The sequence below is a fragment of the Macaca mulatta genome, chromosome 1 (genome assembly GCF_049350105.2).
Source record: "Macaca mulatta isolate MMU2019108-1 chromosome 1, T2T-MMU8v2.0, whole genome shotgun sequence".
Lineage (NCBI taxonomy): Eukaryota > Metazoa > Chordata > Mammalia > Primates > Cercopithecidae > Macaca > Macaca mulatta.
Genome location: NC_133406.1, coordinates 224,988,215 through 225,011,326, shown reverse-complemented (window position 1 = coordinate 225,011,326; position 23,112 = coordinate 224,988,215). Strand labels below are relative to the sequence as shown.

The window sequence follows — 23,112 nt, the reverse complement described above, 5'->3', positions numbered from 1 at the left end:
CTTAAAGGCAGCGTGGATCCATACAATGAGCAACAACAAGACTTACTATAAAGAGTGAAAGAACAAAGCTGCCACAGTGTGCAAAGGGACCTAATCTGATTGCCACTGCTGGCTCCCGCAGCCTGCATTTATTCCCTTATCTGACCCCACCCACATCCTGCTGATTGGTCCATTCTACAGAGAGCTGATTGGTCCGTTTTGATAGAGTGCTGATTGGTGCATTTACAATCCCCGAGCTAGACACAGAGTGCTGATTGGTGCGTTTACAATCCTGTAACTAGACACAGAGTGCTGATTGGTGTGTTTACAATCCTGTAGCTAGACAGAGAGTGCTAGGCAGAAAAGTTCTCCAAGTCCCCACTAGATTAGTTAGATACAGAGCACTGATTGGTGCATTTACAAACCTTGAGCTACACACAGAGTACTGATTGGTGTATTTACAAACCTTGAGCTAGATACAGAGTACTGATTGGTGTATTTACAATCCCTTAGCTAGACATAAAGGTTCTCCCAGTCCCCACTAGACTCAGGAGCCCAGCTGGCATCACCCGGTGGATCCCGCACTGGGGCTGAAGGGGCAGTTGCCTGCCAGGCGCGCGCCCTGGGTCCGCACTCCTCAGCCCTTGGGCGGTCGATGGGACCAGGTGCCGCAACACAGGGGGCGGCGCTCGTCGGGGAGGCTCGGGCCGCACGGGCGCGGGTAGCGGGAGGCTTTGTATTTATCGAGTACGAGCTCAGGCAATCCACCCTCCTCAGCACCCTCCTCCCAAAGTGCTGGGAATGCAGGAGTGAGCCACTGCACCCGGCCATTTTTTATTTTATTTTATTTGAGTTGGGGTCTCACTGTGTCACCCAAGATGGAGTGCAGTGGTGTGATCAAGGCTTGCTGAAGCCTCCATCTCCTGGGCTCCAGCGATCCTCCCACTTCAGCCTCCCAAGTAGCTGGGGCCACAGGTGCATGTCACCATACCAGCTAATTTTCGTATTTTGTGTAGAGACGGGTTCTTGTCATGTTGCCCAGGCTGGTCTCTAAACCCTGGGCTCAAGCAATCCTCTCACCTCAGCCTCCTGAGCATGTGCTACTTCCATCTGAGTTTGAAGACAGGGTTTAGGAAGGGGCTTTGAACATCTGCCTGGGCTCTTTGTGCTATGGCTTTCGAGGGCTTCCTGGAGGAGGAGGCCTTTGGCCTGGGCTAGGCCTTCAGAGTGAGGAAACCTTCTAGGTCCTCTCTGCCAGTCCCAGTCTCTGGTATTACCTGACCTGGACTTTCTCACAGGTCTCCAGCCCCAGAGAGCTGCGTCTTTTCAATTTCCCCTGCCTCCTGCCCGGGCCCACCCCCAAAGCTACAAGATGCAAGAATCACCTTTCCATGTGGGGGCTGCCAGGGTGGGAGGAGGGGAGCTGCCTCAGCCTATTGGTGGTGGCGACTGATCCAGGTTGACCCAGCAGAGGGCTTTCCAGAGCCATAGCAAGGATTCACATCCCAACAGTGCCACCTCCAGGCTGGGTGACCTTGGGCCAGTTGCCTGACCTCGCTGATCCTCCGTATCCTCGGCACACCATTAATCATAGTAACCTGCTTTGCAGGACTCTTGTGGGAATCAGCAGCGCGCCTGGCACACACTAGTTGCTCAATGAATGGGACGGCTATAATTACTCTTCCGGGTGGGGGCGGGGCGCAGCGCCTGCAGCCAGGCCTATATTTAGCCTGGAAAGAGATTGGGGGCGTTGGGAGACAAAGCGCGGCTGCCAGTCTGGGCGCCCAGGGGGCGGGGCGGGCGAAAGTCCCGCGGCCGACCCGCCCTCCCCTGCCGCGGGGTCACCTTGGCCGGGCTGGCGGCCAAGAGCTCCTTCAGACCCGACGTGCCCCAGCGGCCCAGCGGCCGCTTGGTCCCCTGAGCTGTCCTCATCCTCGCAAACTGCTGTCTCGTGGAGGGGGCTGCTGGGGGCTGGCGGGGGGTTTCGGCCCCATTGACCACTTGGGAAGCTGCCTCCTTTCCCAGCACGGGCCGGCCAAGGGAGGGCTCACTGGGATCGATACGCCAAGGTGAGCCTGACCCCGGGTGGGGGGCGCGGGAGGGGGAACCAGGCTGGCTCCTCCCCCAACATCGCGCCAATGAGTGTCGGGGCTGCAAATAGCCCAGTGGAATCAGTGAGTCATGGACGCTGGAAATACCGCGCCCCCTCTGATCCCCTCCCTCCTCCTGACCCGCAGCCGGTGGAGCTGCGCTGGGGAGCACGCCTGGGTATGTGAGGGGTGGGGGACCCCTCCGGAGTGCTCCCCTCCCCAGGCTCCCTGAACCAGCCAGAACACCACCCCCCAAGTTCCAGCTGGCTTTGCCTCTGGGGCTGTGTGATCCTGCGCCAGTCACTCAGCCTCTCTGGGCCGCAGAATCCCCATTAGGTACTGGAAGGGCTTCAAGATTCGTCTGCCCACCTTTGCGTCCCTGCACCTAGGACTGAGACAGTGCTCAGCACAGTGCCCGCCACATAGCAGGACAGTAAATATCTCTGGAAGGAAAGAAATAATGAAAAGGGAAGGGCAGGCAGTTGGAAGAGAGGCTGTTGCAAGGGTTTTCCAGAAACAATCCTGGGGCTCCTGCCTAGGGGTATCTGGGGAGTTCACGGAAGAGGCCGAGGAACGCCCATATTTTGTGAGGTCTTCAGCTTTAACTTGAGCTACAACCCCCACCCCCAAATCTCAAAGAAGGTGTGTCTGTTTCTCTCTCGAGGTTTCTAGCCCTGTCCTAAGTTAGAGAACTCCAGGCAGGTGGCCTCCAGAAGTCTGTGAGACTGTCCTTTATTGTGTATACAGGTTCCAGCATCAGGGCTCTCCCACAGACCCCTCCCCAGTCCTCCCCCAAGGGGCCCAGAATGGTGGGAGTGAGAGGCCACCCTAAGGCACACTGACCAGAGAGGCACGGAGGGAGGAGGCTGGCTTGCCACTTGCCCTGGGGACCGCTGCTAACTGAGATCCACACCTCCCCTCCATCCTGCTTCTGTATGTGGGAGATGAAGCCAAGAGTCACTGGGGGCAGCAGGCATTCCCCAGGGTTAAGGCTGATGGAATATCCCTATACCAGATGGGAGATGGGGGCTTTTCCTATGACTCCCCCCATCCTCCAGCTGGAAGACGTGGGGAGGGGTGCATAGCCCTAGAGAGGTAGAATGAGGGGAAATACTCCTCAGTGCCCAGAGATGGGGAATTGAGAGCAGCTGTTGACACCCTGGGTTCAGATCTATCTTTCAGCGACGAAGCCGGGCAGTCAGTGGCTCGGAGCTGTTTCCCCATTGATGAAAATGGAGATTGTAAATCTGATTTGAGAAAGCTCTGAATTTGGCCTCAACCAATGGTAATGCTGCGTATTCGAAGGACAACAATAGGGGTGTGTGTGTGTGTGTGTGTGTGTTACACACAACAAGCCTATAGAGTCATAGATTAAAGAGGGGGATGGATGGGGAGGCGACTACCCAGAGGGGAAGGTGGCAAGAAGCTGGGGTCCAACCGTGAGGACCCAAAACTCCATCCACACCCTGGCTTCCATCTCTGTTAGGTGACCCTGTCTGCATGGGAGCAGCCACAGGAACACAGGCCCGTGGGAGGGAGAAGGACCAGCCCCGCCCCCAATCCCACGTGGCCTTGCCTGGAGGCCCCAGCAGGCATGGGACGGCAGGAGTTTCATGCAGTTTATCACGAACCAGCTGTATTGGAAAAACCCCATCTATATACAGATGTGGCGTGGCTCTGCCCTGGCACAGCCAGCTGGCTGGGGGCACAGGGTGGGCAGGAAGCCTGCTCGCTGGCGTGGGGCTTGGAGGCCGGCAGAGGGGAAGTTTACCAGCACCACTGTCTCCTCTTGGCCTTGCTAAGCTCTCGGGCATTAGTTCCACTTAGATAGGCACCCCTGCCTGTGACCTTCCCTCTGTCTCTCCCACTTCCCTTGGCCAAGGGGGTTCCAGGTCCCTGGTCCCCTTGCCCTGCAGAGACTTCATAGATCAGAGGGTTTTTCTGTCTGTCTGTCCTGCAGAGCTTGCCCAGGTGTCCTGCTGGTCCCATTCCCCTTACCCACCACGGGTTCTTTAGATCTTCCTTCCCCGACCCCAGCCCCTGTACTCTGGATTAAGTGGGGGAGGCCATATCTGAAATCTGGGCAGGACAGGGAGTCCCTGGCCTGTTCTGGATAGAGTGGAGGGCCCTAGTTTGGGAGGATGGTCCACCTGGGGTCTGGGGAGCGTTGGGGCTGGAACCTGGGCTGAGATGTCCTGGGGCTGTTGTAATGGGGTTAGGAAGGCTTTGCTGGCAGGCGTGGGGCAGGGGGACAGGGAAAGGGAAGGGAGAGGCCCTCAGATTTTGATCTCCGTCCGGAAGGTCTGCTGGACGTGTTCTGTATGCGGGTGACGCCGTGCCCGGATGGTGAGGCTGCCGTCCTCCCGCAGAGCTGAGGTCACCGACGTCGGGTCCACGTCTTCCGGCAGCTGGCACTTGTGAGCGAAGGTGTTCATGACGGTGCCGTCAGCCGCCAGCTGGGGAAGGGGTGACCCATCAGGCAGGCTGCCCCGATCCCTGTCCTGCTTGTGACAAGCTACAGCCCTCTTCTCCCTATTCTAACCGCAGCCAGGCCCCACATGCTGAGGGGCTCTGCCCTCAGGTGTGGAGGGGCTGCCCAGGGTGGTGATGGCCACAGGCCGAGGGCTCTGCAGGGACAGCACAGGGGTGCTCCACGGAGCTCCAGTAGCTCTAAGGGACAGGCAAGGGGCATGGGGAAGAGGTGGGGCTTAGAGAGAGAGGCGGCTCCATGGCAGCGGCTCAGCATCTGGGGCTCGTGGGGAACGCAGAGATGACAGAGGAGAGCCGTGCCTTCCTGGATCCCCAGACACATTGGGCATCTGCCCGCCGGAGCTGAGCGTGGCCCCTCCCCCGCAACTCAGCCAGCACATAGTGTCCAGGGGAGTTAGGGGCGGCTGAGTCACTGTTGGGGGTGGCAGGGCTGGCACGTGCTGCCCGCGGGTCCTGGTGCCCCCAGTCCATGGCATCCCTGGCAGGGATGCCCAGGAGTCCACCCTTGAATGTGGAAGGGAGGAAGCCAGCCCCTGGGGGCTTAGGAGGAGGCCTGGGGCAGGTCCTCTCCTCTCTCCTGGCAGCCGTGGCTGTTCCTGGGCAACGCCCCTCTTCAGGCCTGGCCATGCCCTCCCCAGGGTGGAGGCCCCAGTGCCTCTTCCAAGTTCGGACTCAGACACCCTAGAGACCCAGTGACCCTGAGACCTGTGGGCAGACGGTGTGTGTGGTTTGGAGTGTGTGTGACCCTAAACTGCAGGGTCCCTGCCCAGCCTTGGGCCTAATTTAGGAGTCCCAAGATGGGGGATGGAGCTCTGGCTATGGGAGGGAAGAGGGCTTGAGGTGTGTCACATGGAGAAACCCCTCCCCCACAGACCAGGTGAGTTCCCCAGCTACCCGCATCCACCCTCTACAGCTACCAGAGGAGCTGTCCTCACTCTGCCATCACCATCTCACACCCGTCATCTCCCACCTTCAAGCCCCCCCACCTCAGGCTCCCTCTGCCCACATCTCTCCGTCCCTCTCCCATTCCCCAGAGGCTCCCTCAGCCTGCCCAGGGCCCTGGAAGAAAGGATCTGGGAACCCTGGTGCAAAGAGAGGCAGTGAGGGGCCCCATGGCCGTGGGCTACAGGCACAAGGCCTTCAATTAGCCCTGGGGGTGTTTGGGTGGGGAAGGGACACTGGCCAGGGTCTGGAGTCCCAGGATGGGAAGGGGGAGTAGGAGGCATTGGAGCTGGGAGCGAATTTGGGCTGCGGTGGGTGTGGGGGGGGGCTCACCTTCTCAGCCCGCACCTCGATGTGGTTGTTGGAGGTGGTGACAATGATGTCTTCAGGCGAGAAGTCCCTCACATCCACTGCAAACTCATAGGCGTCTCCAAGGGTCTTGATGTTGCCTGGCGCCCCGGGGCGGGCTGTGGGGTGGGCTGCTGTGAGTGAGGCATGGAGCAGGCCTTGTGTGCAGATCCGGGGGTTCCGGCTCCTTCTCTTGGGGCAAGGGGCGGCTCCCCCAGGCTCTACCTCCCCCTGAGCTGTTTCTCCCTAAGCTCCTCCTCATTCTTACAGCCCACCTTTTCTGGGGTGGGGGTGGGACCTCACCCGACACAGTGTGTGTGTATATGAGGCTAGATCTGTAACAACCCCACCCCAGGCCTGGAGCCTGGGGACTGCCTCCCACCCCTCACCCCGTCCGGCCCTCCAGGGCTCCAGCTGGGACTGGCTGCGGTTCCAGAGCATGGGTGGCCATGGAACCATGTCCAACCCCCGGGGCCACGACTGTTCCTTAGAGGCCCACCTGTTTTCATGGCCACATCTGTCCCTGTGGCCACATCTGTCTTGGTGGCCACACATGGCTGCAGGCTGTGCAGCACCTGTTCCAGGCGGACCGGCAGCCACAGCCTGTTCCGTGGCGCCCTGGAGCAGATGTCCCCTCCCTGTGCGCCTCCCCTCCCCTCAGGGCCCGGATCACTTGCCTGGGAAGGCCAGGGGCTCCGAGTGTGGCCGCATGAAGCTGCCAAAGTCATCGGAAAACATGCTCAGGGCCTTCTCCATGGGTGGGTCCTGGGCCGGGAGGGCACGGGAGGCCGAGGAAGAGGTGGAAGAGGAGGAGGAAGAGGAGGAGGAATGGAAACTTCTCTCCGCTCGGAAGGTGGAAGAGGTCCTGTGGCTCATCCACGGGCGGCGCCGGGCCCTGCCCAGGCGGGCAAGGGCTGGACAAGAGAGGGTGTGGGCACAGGCCTCGGGAGAGCGTGCCGGGCCCCGACTGCGGCCGCTTTATAAGGCCGACTGTCCCTGGGCTTGGGGCCAGCCCCTTGTCTACTAGCTAAATTTAGGCCTCTCCATGGCCCAGAGGGGGCTGGAAATCTTCTCCCGTGCGCCGGCCCTGCTGACAGCCCGACACACGCAGGCCGAGAGGGCTGAGCTCACAGCCTGACATTCCAGGCCGGCCACAGCAGCCCCAGGGGCCTCCCCACCACTGCACAGGGCTGGATCCTGTCTCCTTGCCACTTGGACCTCGGTGCCTGCCCCAGAACCTTGCAAGTTTGGGGTTTCTTGTGTGTTTTGTTTCCCCCATCGGCCTGGGGGCTCCTGAGGACTGTGCCTCCCCACGAGACTCTGGTTCTCCTCCATGGCTGTGCCTCCCCCATCAGCGTGCAGGCTCCTTGGGGACGGGGTAGGTGGAAGCACCACTGCTGTGTGACGTCAGGATTCCTTCCCTCAAGGCAGACAAGCTTCACAGCCCATCTCTAAGGAAAGGTTGAGCCCTGCCAGGGGGTGTAGAATGTGCAGCTGTCCCCTGCCAGCCCCTACGGGGACCTGGATTCTATACCTGCACTCCCTCTGACTCTCAGAACATGTAGAGGCCCCAAGAGGACAAAGCCGGCAGCTTTCTCCTTAAAGGTCTAGAAGGTCATGTTCCTGACAGCTGTCTGCTCCACCCTGTGTCAGAGGTGATGCCTGCGACTGCCTTAGGTGGGATTTCAGTCAGAGGTAAAAGAGAATTCCGGAAGACAATTATTCTAGCCCTGACTTCTGGAGTGCCTTCTGGGCACAGGCTCCTGGCTGCAAGCTGTCTAAGTGGGGCCCCGTTTGATCCCCGCACAGCTGGGAGGGTGGAGGCGCTCTTCCCATGTTATGGAGGGGGAAGTGAAGCCTCTTGGAAAGGGCGGAGCTCGCACTTGCATAAGTGGCAGGGCTGGGATTCGAACCCAGGTGTGTTGGACCCAAAGCCCTTCAGAGGCTGAGGTGGTTTGAACATACGCCTATGGAGACAGGCTGGCCCGGAAGAGCCAGAGAAGCCCCTCCCTACCCACCTGCTTGCTCAGCAAAGCCAGGACTGACCTTGCGCTGGGCCAGGGTGGAGGCCATTCTGAGAGGCAGCCAGGCCCTCTGCTCTGCCCAGGTTGCAGTTCAGGGCCTCTGCTCTCCTCTCCCGTCCGGCCCTACCGTCCCAGATTAGCTCCAATGCCTCCTCCCACAGGGAGGCCTCTCTGACTGCTCCTGCTCACATGGGCCCACACCCGGTCCAGATGCCCCCAGCACTGACTGTCTTAGTCCTCCCACAGCACCTGGCAGTGTGACATGGTCTTCCTGTGTGCTGTGACTCTCTGCTGTGTCCCTTCTTCCCTATCCAACTGGCAGTTCCCATGGGGGCAAGGGTTCACCTGTCTCCCCATTAGATTGAAGGTTCCTGAAGATGGGCAGTTTCTGTTTTATCAGAGCCCCCTACAACCCAGCCTGGAGCTTCATCCTGGAGGGCTCCTTCTACAGGGGTTTTAGCAGTGCTAGTGGTATGTGGAGTGGAAGCAGAGCAGGGCACAGGGCACAGTGGTGGGCCAGGCTGGTGCCTGGAGCAACAGGGCCTGTCACCCCTGGCAGAGTTTCCTGCCCGTGTCAGGGCCTGTGACACCCAGCCTGGCTGAGGGGATTCTAGGGCCACTGGGAAGCCACCAGCACTGAGGTGAGATGGAGAGAGGGTGGGGCGGGGTGGGGGGCCCAGAGCCTGCCGCTCGCCAGGGAAACAGGAGCCGGTGGCTAAATGCAGACACACTGTCATGGTGCTGAGGGCCTGAGTCACTGCCCCTGGATGTCAGATCCCGTTACCCACCCCGCCCACCATCCCTCCTCCCCTTTTCCCCACTTCCCGAGGCATCACCCACACAAATACTTGGTCCTCTGGCTTCACTGGCCCAGAGGGACCTCAAAAGGTCATCAAAGCCATTCCCCTGCCTCTACCTTCAGATCACAGGGACAGAAGGAGCGACAAAGATGATGTAGTCCTTTGAATCCCAGTCACCCAGGGGAGCTTTTCACAAACATGGACCCTTTCCTTGGACCTCAGGATTGTGATTTGGGATCTGGAGAAGGGACCTTGCATCTCTTCGCATCAGCTCCCCACACAGCCAGCTCACAGGCCAGTGATGAAGCCGTCATCACTCGGCAGGTATTCATTGAAACCGTGCTATAAATAGGTGCTGGGCACGGTTCTAGGCTTTGAAGGACTCAGAGATGAATAAGGCAGAGACAGGCCCCTGCTTCCAGGCTCACCTCATCGGACAGAAGAGGAAACCGAGGCTCTAATTGATGAAGGAGTTAGGGTCAGCAGAGCTGTGCTGGCTTCAAACTCGTCATCCTGCTGTGCCCCCTGGCTGCCCTCTTCTCAGCCTCCTGGTGCTCACAGGGCTGGGGGTGAGGTCGGATGTGGATATGCAGTGCCGGCTGTGGGACCGTGGCCAGCAGCTGCCCCACACCAGACACTGGGGATCGGGATGTCGACAGGGCAGCCAGTTCTGGTGCTGTGCAGAGTCAACAGGTCGGGGTGGCCAAGGTGAAGGCGGGCTCGAGTCCATACAGAGCAGCAACCCCCATCCCACCTCCCACAACACACATCTTCGATTTTGATTTGACTTGCCTGGCATCTAGGGGCAGAGGGTAGGTAGCCCATGGTCCCAGATTTTAACAATCATTCAAAGGCCATCATAAGCTTCAGAGAGTGGCTTTCTCTGGTGGGAGTGGAGGCAATTGTCCCCAACCTCTTGCCCAAAGTGGCATCAGACTCAACTCTTCTGTTCTGTGCCCAAACCATTGCCCTGGTTCAGCCTCAGGAGCTGAAGGAGCTTTGGGCAGGGAAAGAGTTGCACAGTGGAGGGCTGGGTTCAGCCTCTGCTGTGTGACCTTGGATGAGTGACTCAACTCTGATCATCTACAAAATGGCGATGCTCTCCCCATTCACAGGGTGCGGGGAGAAAGATTTGAGTTGCAGATCGGAAGCTCCTGACACGTAGCATGTGCTTGTTCCTCGCCATGTCCCCTCACACCTGTGCTCCCATTCTCTGTTGGAGTGGGACAAAGTCTGTGGAATTACCCAGAAGTCCCCAGACAGAGCCGCTGGCCCTTGGACGTGTGCTTTCAGAGGCATTTCCTGAGCCTGGAGGGTCTAGACACAAGGATCAAGTCCAAGTTCCTGACCCCAATTCACTGCCTTGCCCCAGGTGTTGGCCTCCTTGCCAGCCCTGGACAAGATGGCTCATCAGGATGGGACTGTGCGGCACAGCCTGCAGGCTTTGGAGCCAGGCAAACCTGGGCTGGGAATCCCGGTTCTGCCTCGGCCTCTGTGATCTTGGACAGGCAGCCTCGCCTCCCTGAGACGCCATTTCTCTCCAACGGGATCACACTGCCTGCCTTGTGGGATTTCCGTGGGCACTCAGGGTAATTAATCTGGGGAAGGCTGACTCTCTACCTGGCACACAGGGAGGCTGTGGTCATGCTGACCCCACTCACCTTTGCCGGCCTGCCTTCTCCTTCCCTGCCCAGCCTCCTCCCCTCTCCCTCTGTGCTTTTCCAAACCTTCCATGTCCAGTTCTGAGACTCCTGGGCCCTGAGCCTCAGCCCTGGCAGATGGCCCCTTGCTGTCCTGCTGTGTGTGTGCGCTCCCCCTCCCCAGCCCCTGTCCAGCAGCACCCAGGAGCCTGAGGACAGCCGGGCACCACCCTCTGTGCCACTGTGGTGGGTGGAGAGGCTCCTGCTTCCCTCCCTCTTGGCAGCTCTGCCCTGCATGGCTCTGGCCTCCACAGTTCTGGTTGATTTGTCAAGGACATTTTTAATCTCCACTGTAAACCCCGGGCCGAGGTGGGTGGGGTGGCGGGGGGAGAATGATGCTTGGTAGAGCACATACCTGTCCAGGTGCACTGGAGCTGGGAGCAAAGGAGGCTCTGAGAGGAGGGCCTGTTCAGCCACAGCAGGAGGACTGACAGGTGAGGGGTCTCTGGGCATGGACTGGGGTATGAACCTGGCAGGGCCAGGCAGGCAGGGCAGAGGGGATGGTAGGGGCAGGAGCCAGCACCTCACTTTGGCTTTGCAGACGCCTCCTTCTGGTCCTGGGGTTTTCCTGCCTCTGTGGCCTGAGCGGTTGGGGAGAGAGGAGGGTGCTCCGAGATGGGGAGGGAGAGTCAGAGCCATCCATGGGACTCTGCAGTGAGAGAGTCACAGCCCTGGGCAGAGACTGATTCCAGCAGCGGAAGTGCCAAGCGACCCAGAAGGGTGGGAGCAGTGGCCACAGAAGGGGAAGGGGCTCTGAGCAGGGCTTAGGCTCCAGCCTGTGCCCAGTCTGCAGCTAGACACGGGGGGATACCTAGGAATCCCACCCCAATCCCACAAAATGACACACACAGGTACACACCCTCAGTGACGGAACCTCAGGGATGAGGGCACACACAGACCTAGTGTGGTAACTTCACACACACACACACACACACACACACACACACACACACACGAAAGCACAATCCTTCCTCTTGATTTGGTGGGGAGAGCACTGGAAGGGCCTAGAGGCAGCGCGAGGACGTGCAGCAGCTCACCCGGGTCCCTCCCTCTATCTGCTTCCCCAGGGGCCTGATGCAGGAGTTGGTGGGGCTGCGTGAGGGCTCCTCAGGGGACCCTGTGACTCTGCAGGAGCTGTGGGGCCCATGTCCCTGCATCCGCCGAGGCGTCCGAGGTGAGAGCCAGGTCCTCTTCCCTTCCCCTTGGAGGACCACTCGGGACATCACTCCTGCCCGGCTCCCACCCCACCTCCCTGCCTAGGAGCCACCCTCCTCCTGGCATTTGTCCAGGACATCACTGCCCAAAGTCTCCTGGGTGGCAGGGAGAGAAGGGGTCTGTCTGTCCCACTGTCTGTGGGTCAGATGGGTCAGGCATCTGCCCTCTGCCTTTCGGGAGATATAGCCCAAGGCCTGGTCACTGTGCCCATCCTCCACCCAGGCCTCTCCCTCACCTACCTGTGCCAGTGAGGGGACGTGGGGGTTAGCTGCTGGGACAGCTGGGGCCACAGCAAGGGGCTGGGGCAACCTGCACTTGGCACCTTTCCTTGGAACCCCATGTGCCTTGTTCACTTTGAAACCTGACTGCCCCCTCAGCTACAGGGCAGAGCAAGTAGGGACTCCAGAAGGAGGCTAAGTGCAGCCCCAGGGGCTGGTGCCCACAGCCAGTGAGGGCCAGCTCCCAGGCTGGGGTGGTAGCCAGCTGGCCAGGGGCATTGCTGTGGACCCAGAGGATACCTGTGCCACAGGCCCTGGGATGCGCAGGAGTCTGCTAGACCCTGGTGCTCTGTCAGCTACGGACTCTGCGGGGATACAGGTGAAAGCTGTAGCTGCCAGCCTCCTCCACACTCCCTGTCCCCCAGGAACCTCCAAGTACAGGCAGGGATGCAGAGGGTGGACAGGTCAAAGGCCTTCCGGCCGGAGCAGCAGGTCTGGCACCCACTGTGCCGACACTGTCACCCACCACAAATTCTGCCCAGCCCCCAGTGTGAGGCAGGGTCCTTCAGGACCACCCCAGACTCTACTACCAGGGTCCTCCTTGCCTGGAGCCAAGCAGACCTCCAGGAAAGGGACTGTCTGTGCCCCTGCCCCAACATCAGCCGGGACTCCGATGCCCTGCCCCAGGTGGCCTGGAGTGGCTGAAGCAGAAGCTGTTCCGCCTGGGCGAGGACTGGTACTTCCTCATGACCCTCGGGGTGCTCATGGCCCTGGTCAGCTATGCCATGAACTTTGCCATCGGGCGTGTGGTCCGAGGTAACTCTTCCCTGGCAGGTGCTGCTCTGGGCCAAGGGATTCTAAGCACGCTCTGGGGATACCAGATGGGCCGCCAGGTGCAGTGGTGCAGGGAGAGATCTGGGTGCGGGGAGGGCTCTGGCTCCACTCCTGACTTGCTCTGTGATCCTGGGCAGGCTCCTGCCCCTCTCTGGGCCTCAGTCATCTCATTTGAACAAGGGAGAGAGGCTTGAATGTTCCCAAGAGCCCTTCTTCCTCTGACCTCTCTGCCTCCTCTTCCAGCCACCCCGTTCCTTCTCCTTCCCTCCTCCATGCCTGGGGCAGGAATGGGGACACGTGCCTAGATCACCAAACTTGGAGTCTTCCCCTGCTCCCTCAGCAGCCTGCCTCCACCCTGAGGCCTCCCTGGAAGAGGGGGTGTGGGCCAGTCTAAGACACTTTCTCTGGAGACCCTCAGCTGCCAGAAGCAGGACCTACTATGGTGTTTGGTGCTTCACGCCTGTGTCATTTAGTTCTCAGTGGCCCTCTTTAGTCTTCAATGAGCCTGTGAGGGAGAGCCCATCACTAGCCAACTTGACAGATGGGGAAACTGAGGCTCAGAGAGGCTGAGTGACTTGCCCAAGGTCACTCAGCTAGGCAATGGTAAACCTGGGATATGGACCCAGGGTCATACTCCTGCCTCTTCTTGGGGTTCTTCGCCTCACCGGGTGGCCTAGTCCTACCCTCTTCATGACTCCATTGACTGGTCAGTAAGTGGGCACCACAGTGTCTGGCCCTGAGGGCTGCAGAGGCTGTGGGTGCCTCCCTGATATCTGGCTGTCCCCAGCGCACCAGTGGCTGTACCGGGAGATTGGGGACAGCCACCTGCTCCGGTATCTCTCCTGGACTGTGTACCCTGTGGCCCTCGTCTCTTTCTCCTCGGGCTTCTCCCAGAGCATCACGCCCTCCTCTGGAGGTGAGTCCACAGTCGCCACACCAGTCCCCACTGGCCAAAACCTTCTCAGATCCCAGGGGGCTTCTGATGGGGGGAATCGGGAAGCAGCAGCCTCATTTCACAGACGAAAGCCCAGAAGACTTATGTGGCTTGCCTGAAGGCACACAGCAAGAAGGCCAGATCTTGACTCTTAGGTCACTGCTGGCCCTACTGACTTTCCAAGGGCTTCTTGGAAGGAGATGCCACTGTGGGGCCTGTGCTGGTGCCAGGAAGGGGCCCGTGGAGGAGGCACAGCTCCCCCAGGCACTCAGCCCTGCCTCCAGCTCCAGGCCAGCAGAGGGGAACTCCAGACTCACTCAGTGGTGGCCTGAGGTTCTGTTCAGGGCTCCCCCACCCTGACACGGCCATCTGCCAGGCCCGGTGGGAGGAACATGGACAACTCGCATTCTCTCTCTGACTTTAGCATCCAAATCTGCAAAATGAGTTTATGCATCCTAACCTCTGAGGGTTCTGTGTGATCAAAATAGGGCCAGGTGCAGTAACAGTCTATAATCCCAGCACTTCGGGAGGTGGGTGGATCACTTGATCCCAGGTGTTTAAGACCAAGTTGGACAACATGGTGAAACCCCATCTCTAAAAAAAATGAAAAAAAAAAAAAACCACCACAACAAAAAGTTAGCCAGGTGTGGTGGTGCCTGCCTCTAGTCCCAGCTACTTGGGAGGCTAAGGTGGGAGGATCACTTTTTAGCCTGAGGAAGTCAGGGCTATAATGAGCCAACGTCAAACCACTGCATTCCAGCCTGGATAACAGAGTGATACCCTGTCTCAAAGGAAAAAAAAAAACCTAACGTGAAAACACCGTGCGGGTAGAGTGTTGAGAGTTGTTTGTTTGTTTGTTTGTTTGTTTGTTTTTGAGATGGAGTTTTGCTCTTGTTGCCCAGGCTGGAGTGCAATGGCACGATCTCGACTCACTGCAACCTCCGCCTCCCAAGTTCAAGTGATTGTCCTGCCTCAGCCTACCGAGTAGCTGGGATTACAGGCACCCGCCACCATGCCTGGCTAATTTTTTGTATCTTTAGTAGAGATGGGGTTTCACCACGTTGGCAAGGCTGGTCTCAAACTCCTGACCTCATGATCTGCCCGCCTTGGCCTCCCAAAGTGCTGGGATTACAGGTGTGAGCCACTGCGCCCGGCTGAGAGTTTTAATCTAGAGATTGTCCCCTTCTTGTTCCTGTCCTCTCTGGCTAAGGTTCTGGAATCCCGGAGCTGAAGACCATGTTGGCGGGTGTGATCTTGGAGGACTACCTGGATATCAAGAACTTTGGGGCCAAGGTGGTGGGCCTCTCCTGCACACTGGCCACCGGCAGCACCCTCTTCCTGGGCAAAGTGGTATGGGCAGGGATGAGGGCACCCCAGCCACCCCACCCCCCCAACCCTGCCCCAGCCTGTCCCCCATCACCCTACCAAAGCTGGATCAGAGCAGACTCAGGCCAGTGCCTGCCTTCAGGGAGCTTAGTCTTAGGGGAAGAGCCAGGCCAGGTCCCCAGAGTGTGACAAAAGCCATCTGAGGACAGCCCTGGGGGTTGGAGAGAGGGAGGAGGGGGTGTGGTGGGGAAGCCGTGCTGCCTCTGGGTGAGGCTGTCTATGCTGCCCTCACCTGGGCCCTGGGCCCACCCTTCCCTCTGCAGGGCCCTTTCGTGCACCTGTCTGTGATGATGGCTGCCTACCTGGGCCGTGTGCGCACCACGACCGTCGGGGAGCCTGAGGTTAGGGACTCGGGGCTTCCTTGGAGGACTGGGAGTGGGGAAGGAGGGGGCTGACGCTGAGCCCCGGACTCGGATCCCCCAGAACAAGAGCAAGCAAAACGAAATGTTGGTGGCAGCGGCGGCAGTGGGCGTGGCCACAGTCTTTGGAGCTCCCTTCAGCGGTGAGACCCCCTCATGCCCCGCCCCCTGGGTCCCTCAAGCTCCTCCCCTCACTCCCTGGGTTCCCTCGGCCCCTCTGAGAGCCTGGAGGAGGGGGTGGGTCTCATTCTAGTTCTTACTTCGGCCCCGCCTTGGGTATAGCCACTCCCGGAGGCGGCGGGGGGCGGGTGGTGGGGGGCGTGGTTGGGTGGTGTTGAGAGGCTTCAGGGTAACATTACATAGACTTGGGTTTGAAATCCACTGGCCCCTTGGCCTCTCTGAGCCCAGCTTCTTCCTCTGTAAAATGAGGATCAAACTGTTCCCACCCGATAGTGAGAGGATGCACACCTGCATTCCAGGCTGGACGGGTCTCTGGGCAGCGGGCTCCTCCCTGCCCAGGGCGCATGCCCTGCCCTCCCCTCCTGTCTGTCCCTGTCCAGGCTGTAGCAGAGCAGGACAGATGGGTCAGGGAGGAGGTGACAGGGGGAGGGGGCCCTACAGCCACAGGTGAGTGGGGGTGGGGGGCCCACCTGAGATCAGTGTCGCCCCCAGGCGTCCTGTTCAGCATCGAGGTCATGTCTTCCCACTTCTCTGTCTGGGATTACTGGAGGGGCTTCTTTGCAGCCACCTGCGGGGCCTTCATGTTCCGGCTCCTGGCGGTCTTCAATAGCGAGCAGGGTGAGCCCCCTGGGCTGCCTGACCCTGGCCCTGCCTGGGTGCTGGGGCGAGGTGGCCCCCCCTTCCCCCCTGTGTACACCCCTTGCTCTCCTCTTCCCTCTCTCTCCCTCTTTTTCCTCCTCCCTGTTCCCGCCTCTTTGGGAGGATGGAAGGGGCTGACCTGTGCTGAACATGAAGGGCAGGAGCCCTGAGGTTAGAAGGGATGAGGCTGGGCAGGGAGGCAGGAGCCTGGTTGTGGGGGCCTGGAATGCCGGGACACACATTCCGGGTCAGGACCTGGCACCCCCTCCACCCTGGGCTGTTAGTCTGGGACTTGTGTTCGGGTGGGGTGGGAGCGCCATCTCGTCTCCCCACTGCTCTCCTTCCCCAGAGACCATCACCTCCCTCTACAAGACCAGTTTCCGGGTGGATGTTCCCTTCGACCTGCCGGAGATCTTCTTTTTTGTGGCACTGGGGTGAGTGGGTGCCTTGGGCCCCTGAGAGTCCAGTATGGCATTCCCCCCAGGCCTGGACTGTGGCCCCTGGCACTGGGCTCAGGCTCTGGTCTTACCTCCCTCCACCCCCGCAGTGGCATCTGTGGTGTCCTGAGCTGTGCTTACCTCTTCTGTCAGCGAACCTTCCTCAGCTTCATCAAGACCAATCGGTTCAGCTCCAAACTGCTGGCCACCAGGTAGGCTCCGGGCCTAGGGGCTGGGGACATCTCAGCGAGCCCCTTGTGGGCTCCAAACCTTATGTAGAAAGCCCCACCCCCATCCTCCAACTGAGCCCCTAAATCCTTCCCTAGCCCATGGAGCACCTAACACCCCTCTCCAAGTCCCCACAGTCACTGTCCCCCCTTCCTTACTGGGCTACAAACCCCCCATTGAACTCCCATCCCTCCTTCAGTCTACACTCTCTCAGCAATCCCCCATCCCCTCACTGAGCCTCAAACCCTTGCCCCTTCAAATCTTGGGTGGCCTCTGCAGTTGGCCTTAGCATTGGCCAGCCCTCCTGCCCCGAGATGCACATGGCCTGCCCTGGCGTGGCCCACTCTCTCCTCCCTCCCAGCCTGCCTCTGCCCCAATTCTCCTCTTAATCTCCTGTGTGATTCCTCTGCCCTCAGTCATACCCAGTAGCGAGGGGCTCACCTCACGGGCTCCACCCGCTGGAGGGGGCCATGTTCCCTGCTCCCGCCCTTCCTCCTCCCCAGTCCTTGCTCTGCTGCTGCCTGGGCCAGGCCCTGCTTCCCTCTCCTCGGGATGTGGGAAAGGGAGGGCCAGCCCTAGAGCTCACCCACCCTCCACAGCAAGCCTGTGTACTCGGCCCTGGCCACCTTGGTTCTCGCCTCCATCACCTACCCGCCCGGTGTGGGCCGCTTCCTAGCTTCTCGGGTAAGGGGCCCTGAGTGGGGGTGGCAGGAGTGGGAACCCCCATTTGTTTTCCCCTTTACATGTGTCTCACGTAATCCCCTCAGCACCCCACAAGGGCAACACCTGGGCATCATTCTACAGATAAGGAGACCATAGCTCCAGGAGGTCAGAGCCCTGCCCAAGGCCCCCTGCTGGGAAGTGGCAGAGGAGGATTCCAGGCAGGGTCAGGCGGTGCGGGGACGGCGGGGGCCTGCCACTCGGGGCCCCTCAAGTCCAGTTCCCACCTGCCCCACCACAGCTGTCCATGAAGCAGCATCTGGAATCGCTGTTCGACAACCATTCCTGGGTGCTGATGACTCGGAACTCTAGCCTACCCTGGCCCGAGGAGCTCGACCCCCAGCACCTGTGGTGGGAATGGTACCACCCGCGGTTCACCATCTTTGGGACCCTTGCCTTCTTCCTGGTTATGAAGGTGGGCCCCCTGGTCCCTAGATGAGCACAGAGCCGGGACCAGCTCTGGTGGGTCGGGGGGTGCCTCCCTGCACCTGGTGGCATGGAGCCCAGGCCTTCCACCCATACTTCCTGATGTGCCCCCTGCCCACTGCATGGTCCTGGGCAAGTGACTTCAGCTCTCTGGGCCTCAATCTTCCCATCTTTAAAATGGGGTGGTTACTGGGAAGGCTGAGGAGGAAGAAAGGAATGTACCTGGCACAGTGCCAGGCATAGAGTGGGCATTTCTCAGGGTGAGGACCCTCCCCTAATGCCAGACTCTGGCAATGGGTGCATGGCCGGCACCCTCTTTCTCTCTAGGGCACTCCACTGTCCCCTGTCCTGTCTTCTCTTGTCCATGCCTTGCTCAGGGGCATCTAACCTCTGCCCTGGGCTCCCCACTCCCACAGTTCTGGATGCTGATTCTGGCCACCACCATCCCCATGCCTGCCGGGTACTTCATGCCCATCTTCATCCTTGGTGAGTCAGGGGTCCTGAGGTTCTGAGAGTTTTGGGGTTCTTGGGGCGGGGCCATGCATCCTGGTTCACCTTCTTCCCGGGTGGTACTGAGGATGGTCCTCAGGGATGGAGGGCTGTGGGGGCTGGGTCAGCCTGGCTTCCCCTCACCCTAAGTCTGGCCAGGAGCTGCCATCGGGCGCCTCTTGGGAGAGGCTCTTGCTCTCGCCTTCCCTGAGGGCATCGTGGCTGGAGGGGTTACCAATCCCATCATGCCCGGGGGCTATGCCCTGGCAGGTGAGTGGGTCAGGGCCCTGCTGGGTGGGCGATGTCGTGGGGCTGGGCTGGACCTGGAGAATTGGCCAGTGGCTCTACAGGGCACTGAGTCCTCTAGTGAACCCCCCACCTATCATGGGGGTCTGTCCCTCCTGAGCCCCACCATTCCCGGGGGCCCATCACTCCCTCATGGCTCCTGTCCTATCCCCAGCCCCATGGCCTCCCTTATCCCTCTCTTCTCACAAGCCCAGGCCTTGTGGCGCTTCCCACAGTGCCCAGGCTATGGCCTCTTACAATTCCCACCTTAGGCCCTGGCCGCAGCCAGGCCAGTTATGCCCTCACGTGAGGCTGGCCCCTGGTCCCTGGCCCCTGGCTCCTGGCCTGAGCCGAACTGTGTGGCTCTGCCCCTGCAGGGGCTGCGGCCTTCTCAGGGGCTGTGACCCATACCATCTCCACGGCGCTGCTGGCCTTTGAGCTGACCGGCCAGATAGTGCACGCACTGCCCGTGCTGATGGCGGTGCTGGCAGCCAACGCTATTGCACAGAGCTGCCAGCCCTCCTTCTACGATGGCACCATCATTGTCAAGAAGCTGCCATACCTGCCACGGATTGTGGGCCGCAACATCGGGTGAGTGGCGCACACCTCAGGCTGGCTGAAGGGGGTCACAGTGTTTGGGCTTGGCTGGGGGTGGAGGGCACCTCCAAAAAGAAATGCCACCGCAGCTGACCTTGGACATGGGGGCTGGGAGGGGCTGACACACAGCCGTGCTCTGGTCTCCATTCTCCCCAGTGCCCTGGGTGACCTTGGGCAAGTCATTGGCCTTGAGGCCTCAGTGTCTGTCTAGGGGTCAGCAGGGCTCCACAGCAGGAGGATGAGTATTGCCCCGTGTACAGGTTGAGGAAACCGGGGCTCAGAGAGGTGCCGTGTCTTGCTCCAGGTGACACGGAGAGTCAGCACCAGATTCGAGAGGTCTCCTCCCCTCTCCCCACTTCTGCTGCCCTTGCTGGGACTTTGGGAGTAGGAGGTGGAATGAGAATGGAAATGGGCTTTGAGGTCCTCACTCAACCAGATAGGACCAGAGCAGCTTCTGGCCCCAGAGAAGCAGACCAAAGAGGCTCTGAGAGTCCCTGGGTCCGAGGCCCCGCTCCAAACACAAGCAAGCTGCTGCCTTGCTCTGAACCTGTTTCCCCATCTGGAAAATGGGGCTGTTTATACCAGTGGTTTTCAGACTTCCAAGTTTTCCTTGGGGGTGACATACCCTTTTAAATCAAATGGAGCTATGCAGGGAAGGCTGCTGGGTCTGTACTCCAATCTCGTTATCCGTTAATGTGATGGCCACTCACTGAGCACCTGGCAGATACTGGTTTTCCGTCATCTCACACTCAGCTCTGTCCAAGCTGGGACAAGACCCAAGTGGAGCTGGTCTGGGGGACATGGGGGTCCAGGGGGCTGGGGATTTGGAACGGGGCCATCAGTAATGTGGTCCCCAGGTTTCCTCCCACCGTGGGTTCTAGGAATCCCTCATTCCACGAACCTCTCTGGCCCTGCCCACACTCCAGAGCCGTGGGTCCCCAGTTCTAGCAAAGCTCCCCCCAGATCCTCCTGCCAGCCTGGGTCTCACATCCCCAACTCCAGGACCTGATGGGAGCCCCTCTGCCTGCAGCTCCCACAGCGTGAGGGTGGAGCACTTCATGAACCGCAGCATCACCACACTGGCCAAGGACATGCCGCTGGAGGAGGTGGTCAAGGTTGTGACCTCCACAGACGTGGCCAAGTATCCCCTGGTGGAGAGCACAGGTGCCCAGCCGGAAGGGAGGGGGAAGTCGGGGGTGGGGGATGCCCTCTGCCTCCTTCGTGGACCTGTCAGGCAGACAGGATCTGCATCCAGGCTCTGTGACTTAGCAACCAACCGTGTGACCTTGGGCAAGTCACTTCACGTGAGCCTCAGTTTCCTCATCAGTAAAATGGAAATCATGGCCACCCTCCCTTGGGATGGTTGACGTGTCTAAAGAGAGTCAGCCGAGTGCTTGTAAGGCATCCCCTGGGCAGCTGCTGGGGTAGGAGCGTGGCGACACCACCAGGGTCTTCTGGAAGCTTGGCCTCAGGCCTGTTTCTTCGTAATGTGCCTTCCTACCTCTCCCTCTCCACTTGCCAGAGTCCCAGATCCTGGTGGGTGTCGTGCAGAGGGCCCAGCTGGTGCAGGCCCTCCAGGCTGAGCCAGCTTCCTGGGCTCCAGGACACCAGGTAGGTACTCCTGAGGGGCGTGGGGATGGGGCAGGGATCGGTCAGCAGGGATGGGAGAGGAGGGACCCGCTGATCTCCTGAGGAAGAGGTGGTCTGAGAGAGGCATCCTGGGGAGGCCAGCCCTGCACCCATAACCCTAGCCCAGAGGGAGTTTCCCGTGGTCATGTGGACACTGCAGGCTAGGGCCCCTGGGCTCCTCCTCATGCTCCACTTCTTGGCAGGAAGATGATAGAGAGAGAGGGTCTCCACCAGGTCTATGATGCTTGTCCTCATTAATAAGTGGGATGCTGTGTCACTCAAGCCCTAGTCTCCTGCTTGGCTGAGCCACAGCTTATAAAGCCAGGACCCAAGTGTGGTTCCTTGGGGAGTCCACCGAGCCTTGAGCATCCTCCATGAGTCTTCTAAGCCTGGGTGGCCCAGGTTGCCTGGTTGTGTATGTGTTGGGGTTCAGGGTCCTCCCTGACTCCCTCTGGACTCTGTCCAGGGGCCCAAGGTCACATCTTCTCCAGCAGAGATCAGGCCAAGAGAGCCAGCAGTGTCTCCAGGACATCTTGGCTGGAGGCTGCCCCACGGAACCAGTGACCCTGACGCTATTCTCAGAGACCACCATGCACCAGGTAACAAATATTGGGGGGTGTGACACACGAGGCCCCTGGGGCAGGGCAAGAGCTGATGAGGAGCTCAGGCTCCAGCCTCCCGTCCCAACCTGCCCTGCCCACCTTATGCTGCTTCCTGCCCCTCCTGGGCCTGTGTCTTCATCAGCTGTCTGGGCAGGGAGGCTCCCGCCCTGTCGCCCCTCATTGCCAGGGTTGCAGGGATGATGCAGAGAGACAAGGGAAGTGGGGGGCTAGGCAAATGGAAGTCTCTGGGTGGAGAAAGACAGTGGAGTTGCACCAGGGCACACGTGCGTTTCAATTTCAGGTCCACCACATTCTCCCTGTGTGATCTTGGACAAATTATGTAGCCAGTTGAGACAGAGCCTGGCACATGGGCAGGGAAGGGGCAGAGGCCCACAGGGAACCTGGAGATGGCCCTGCCCCCTCTGTGCTGCTGGAGGGTGCTGGATATTGGGTCCTGTCCACCTGCGGCCTCGCCCAGACCCTTGCATGGACTCTGGCATCCCCCAGTGGCCACACTGGACATTGCAGGCCTGGATCTCTTACCTCCCACACACATCAGGCCCGGCCCCTCTTCCCGGCTCAGAGGCGTGGCAGAGTGGGCCAGAGGGTGGGCTGGGCGCCTTCTACCCTCCAGTGTTTCCTAACAATCCCCCATCCAGGCACACAACCTCTTTAAGCTGTTGAACCTTCAGTCCCTCTTCGTGACATCGCGGGGCAGAGCTGTGGGCTGCGTGTCCTGGGTGGAGGTACCAGGGTCCCGGGGCAGAGCAAAGCAGGGGACCCATGCCTGAGAAGGCTGGGGAGGTGGGGGGGACACCGGCATGCTCCCTTCCAAACCTGGGGGGATTCAGAGGATACTGATGAGTCCCTCTTCCTGGCCCAGATTGGCCACTGGGCCTGGCTCCCCTACCTTGTTTCCTGGCCAGTGGCCAGCCTGCCCCCTCTGTCTCAGTGACCCCATCTGTGCAATGGGGTGGCACGGGCTCTACTATTCACCCAGAAACCACCCTTAGGGGACTAAAAATGCTGGTGCCGCCCTGTCAACCTCCTCTACATCCCCCTTCCAGCCCCCTCCCCCTTTCTCTGTTCTAGATGAAGAAAGCAATTTCCAACCTGACAAACCCACCAGCCCCAAAGTGAGCCAGTCCAGCAAGATGAAACGGCACCCCAGCTGCCCTGGTACTGAGGTTGGGCTGAGACCCTGCCTCTCTTCCCCCGTCACCCCTTACCCCCACTCCAACCCAGCTCCATTCCTTGGCATAACAGACAACTCTAACCTAGCTCAGAAGAAGATGGCTCACCCTGGGTGTGACGATGGCTCCTGCCTTGAAAGACAAATCCCACCTTGGACAGAGCTCAGTGTGAGATGACGGAAAACCAGTATCTGCCAGGAGCTCAGTGACTGGCCATCACATTAATGAATAACGAGATTGGAGTACGCTGTCACCAAGGGCAGGCACAGATGCTCTCTGGGGTTGTCTGATTCCCATTGAGAAGCTCCAGAGAAAAATAAAGCTGGTTCCCAGAGCTGCTGTCCATCCCTCATCTCAGCTGCAAGGTT

General features: G+C 59.8%; 3 protein-coding genes across 13 annotated transcripts in view; 2 read left to right on the top strand and 1 right to left on the bottom strand.

The window, feature by feature from the left end:
- Positions 1-1,765: 1,765 nt before the first annotated feature.
- LOC703259 (chloride channel protein ClC-Ka) lies at positions 1,766-23,078 on the top strand. 6 transcript variants are annotated; one of them, XM_077973101.1, is made up of 23 exons: positions 1,766-2,048; positions 10,046-10,262; positions 10,737-10,807; positions 11,441-11,547; positions 12,494-12,622; positions 13,428-13,556; positions 14,785-14,924; positions 15,224-15,301; positions 15,384-15,462; positions 15,992-16,117; positions 16,488-16,572; positions 16,686-16,787; positions 17,403-17,487; positions 17,765-17,938; positions 18,366-18,435; positions 18,598-18,708; positions 19,101-19,314; positions 20,351-20,484; positions 20,843-20,931; positions 21,444-21,548; positions 22,211-22,297; positions 22,644-22,730; positions 22,833-23,078. In XM_077973101.1, exons 4-22 carry the CDS (start codon positions 11,448-11,450, stop codon positions 22,689-22,691), a joined length of 2,085 nt encoding a protein of 694 aa, XP_077829227.1. In that variant the 5' UTR covers positions 1,766-2,048; positions 10,046-10,262; positions 10,737-10,807; positions 11,441-11,447; the 3' UTR covers positions 22,692-22,730; positions 22,833-23,078. The 6 variants fall into 6 exon arrangements, 5 of the variants coding, with proteins under 5 accessions (XP_077829227.1, XP_077829207.1, XP_077829200.1 ...); XM_077973081.1 differs by having other exon boundaries at positions 21,441-21,548; XM_077973074.1 differs by lacking the exons at positions 1,766-2,048; positions 10,046-10,262 and having other exon boundaries at positions 10,626-10,807; positions 21,441-21,548.
- HSPB7 (heat shock protein family B (small) member 7) lies at positions 2,786-7,063 on the bottom strand. Of its 6 annotated transcripts, none has more exons than XM_015120086.3 (3): positions 6,527-7,063; positions 5,835-5,968; positions 2,786-4,525 (listed from the first exon to the last, which is right to left on the bottom strand). In XM_015120086.3, the coding sequence occupies exons 1-3, from the start codon at positions 6,723-6,725 to the stop codon at positions 4,346-4,348; spliced, it is 513 nt and encodes a 170-aa protein (XP_014975572.1). In that variant the 5' UTR covers positions 6,726-7,063; the 3' UTR covers positions 2,786-4,345. The 6 variants fall into 6 exon arrangements, with proteins under 6 accessions (XP_014975572.1, XP_014975454.1, XP_077829408.1 ...); XM_015119968.3 differs by having other exon boundaries at positions 5,835-5,983; positions 6,527-6,998; XM_077973282.1 differs by having other exon boundaries at positions 5,850-5,983; positions 6,527-6,957.
- Positions 10,685-23,112, top strand: part of CLCNKB (chloride voltage-gated channel Kb) — a 36,175-nt gene continuing 23,747 nt past the window's right edge. The window contains exon 1 of the mRNA XM_077973123.1: positions 10,685-10,807. The gene's annotated coding sequence lies outside the window, so the exon portion shown is untranslated. The remainder of the gene's footprint in view (positions 10,808-23,112) is intronic.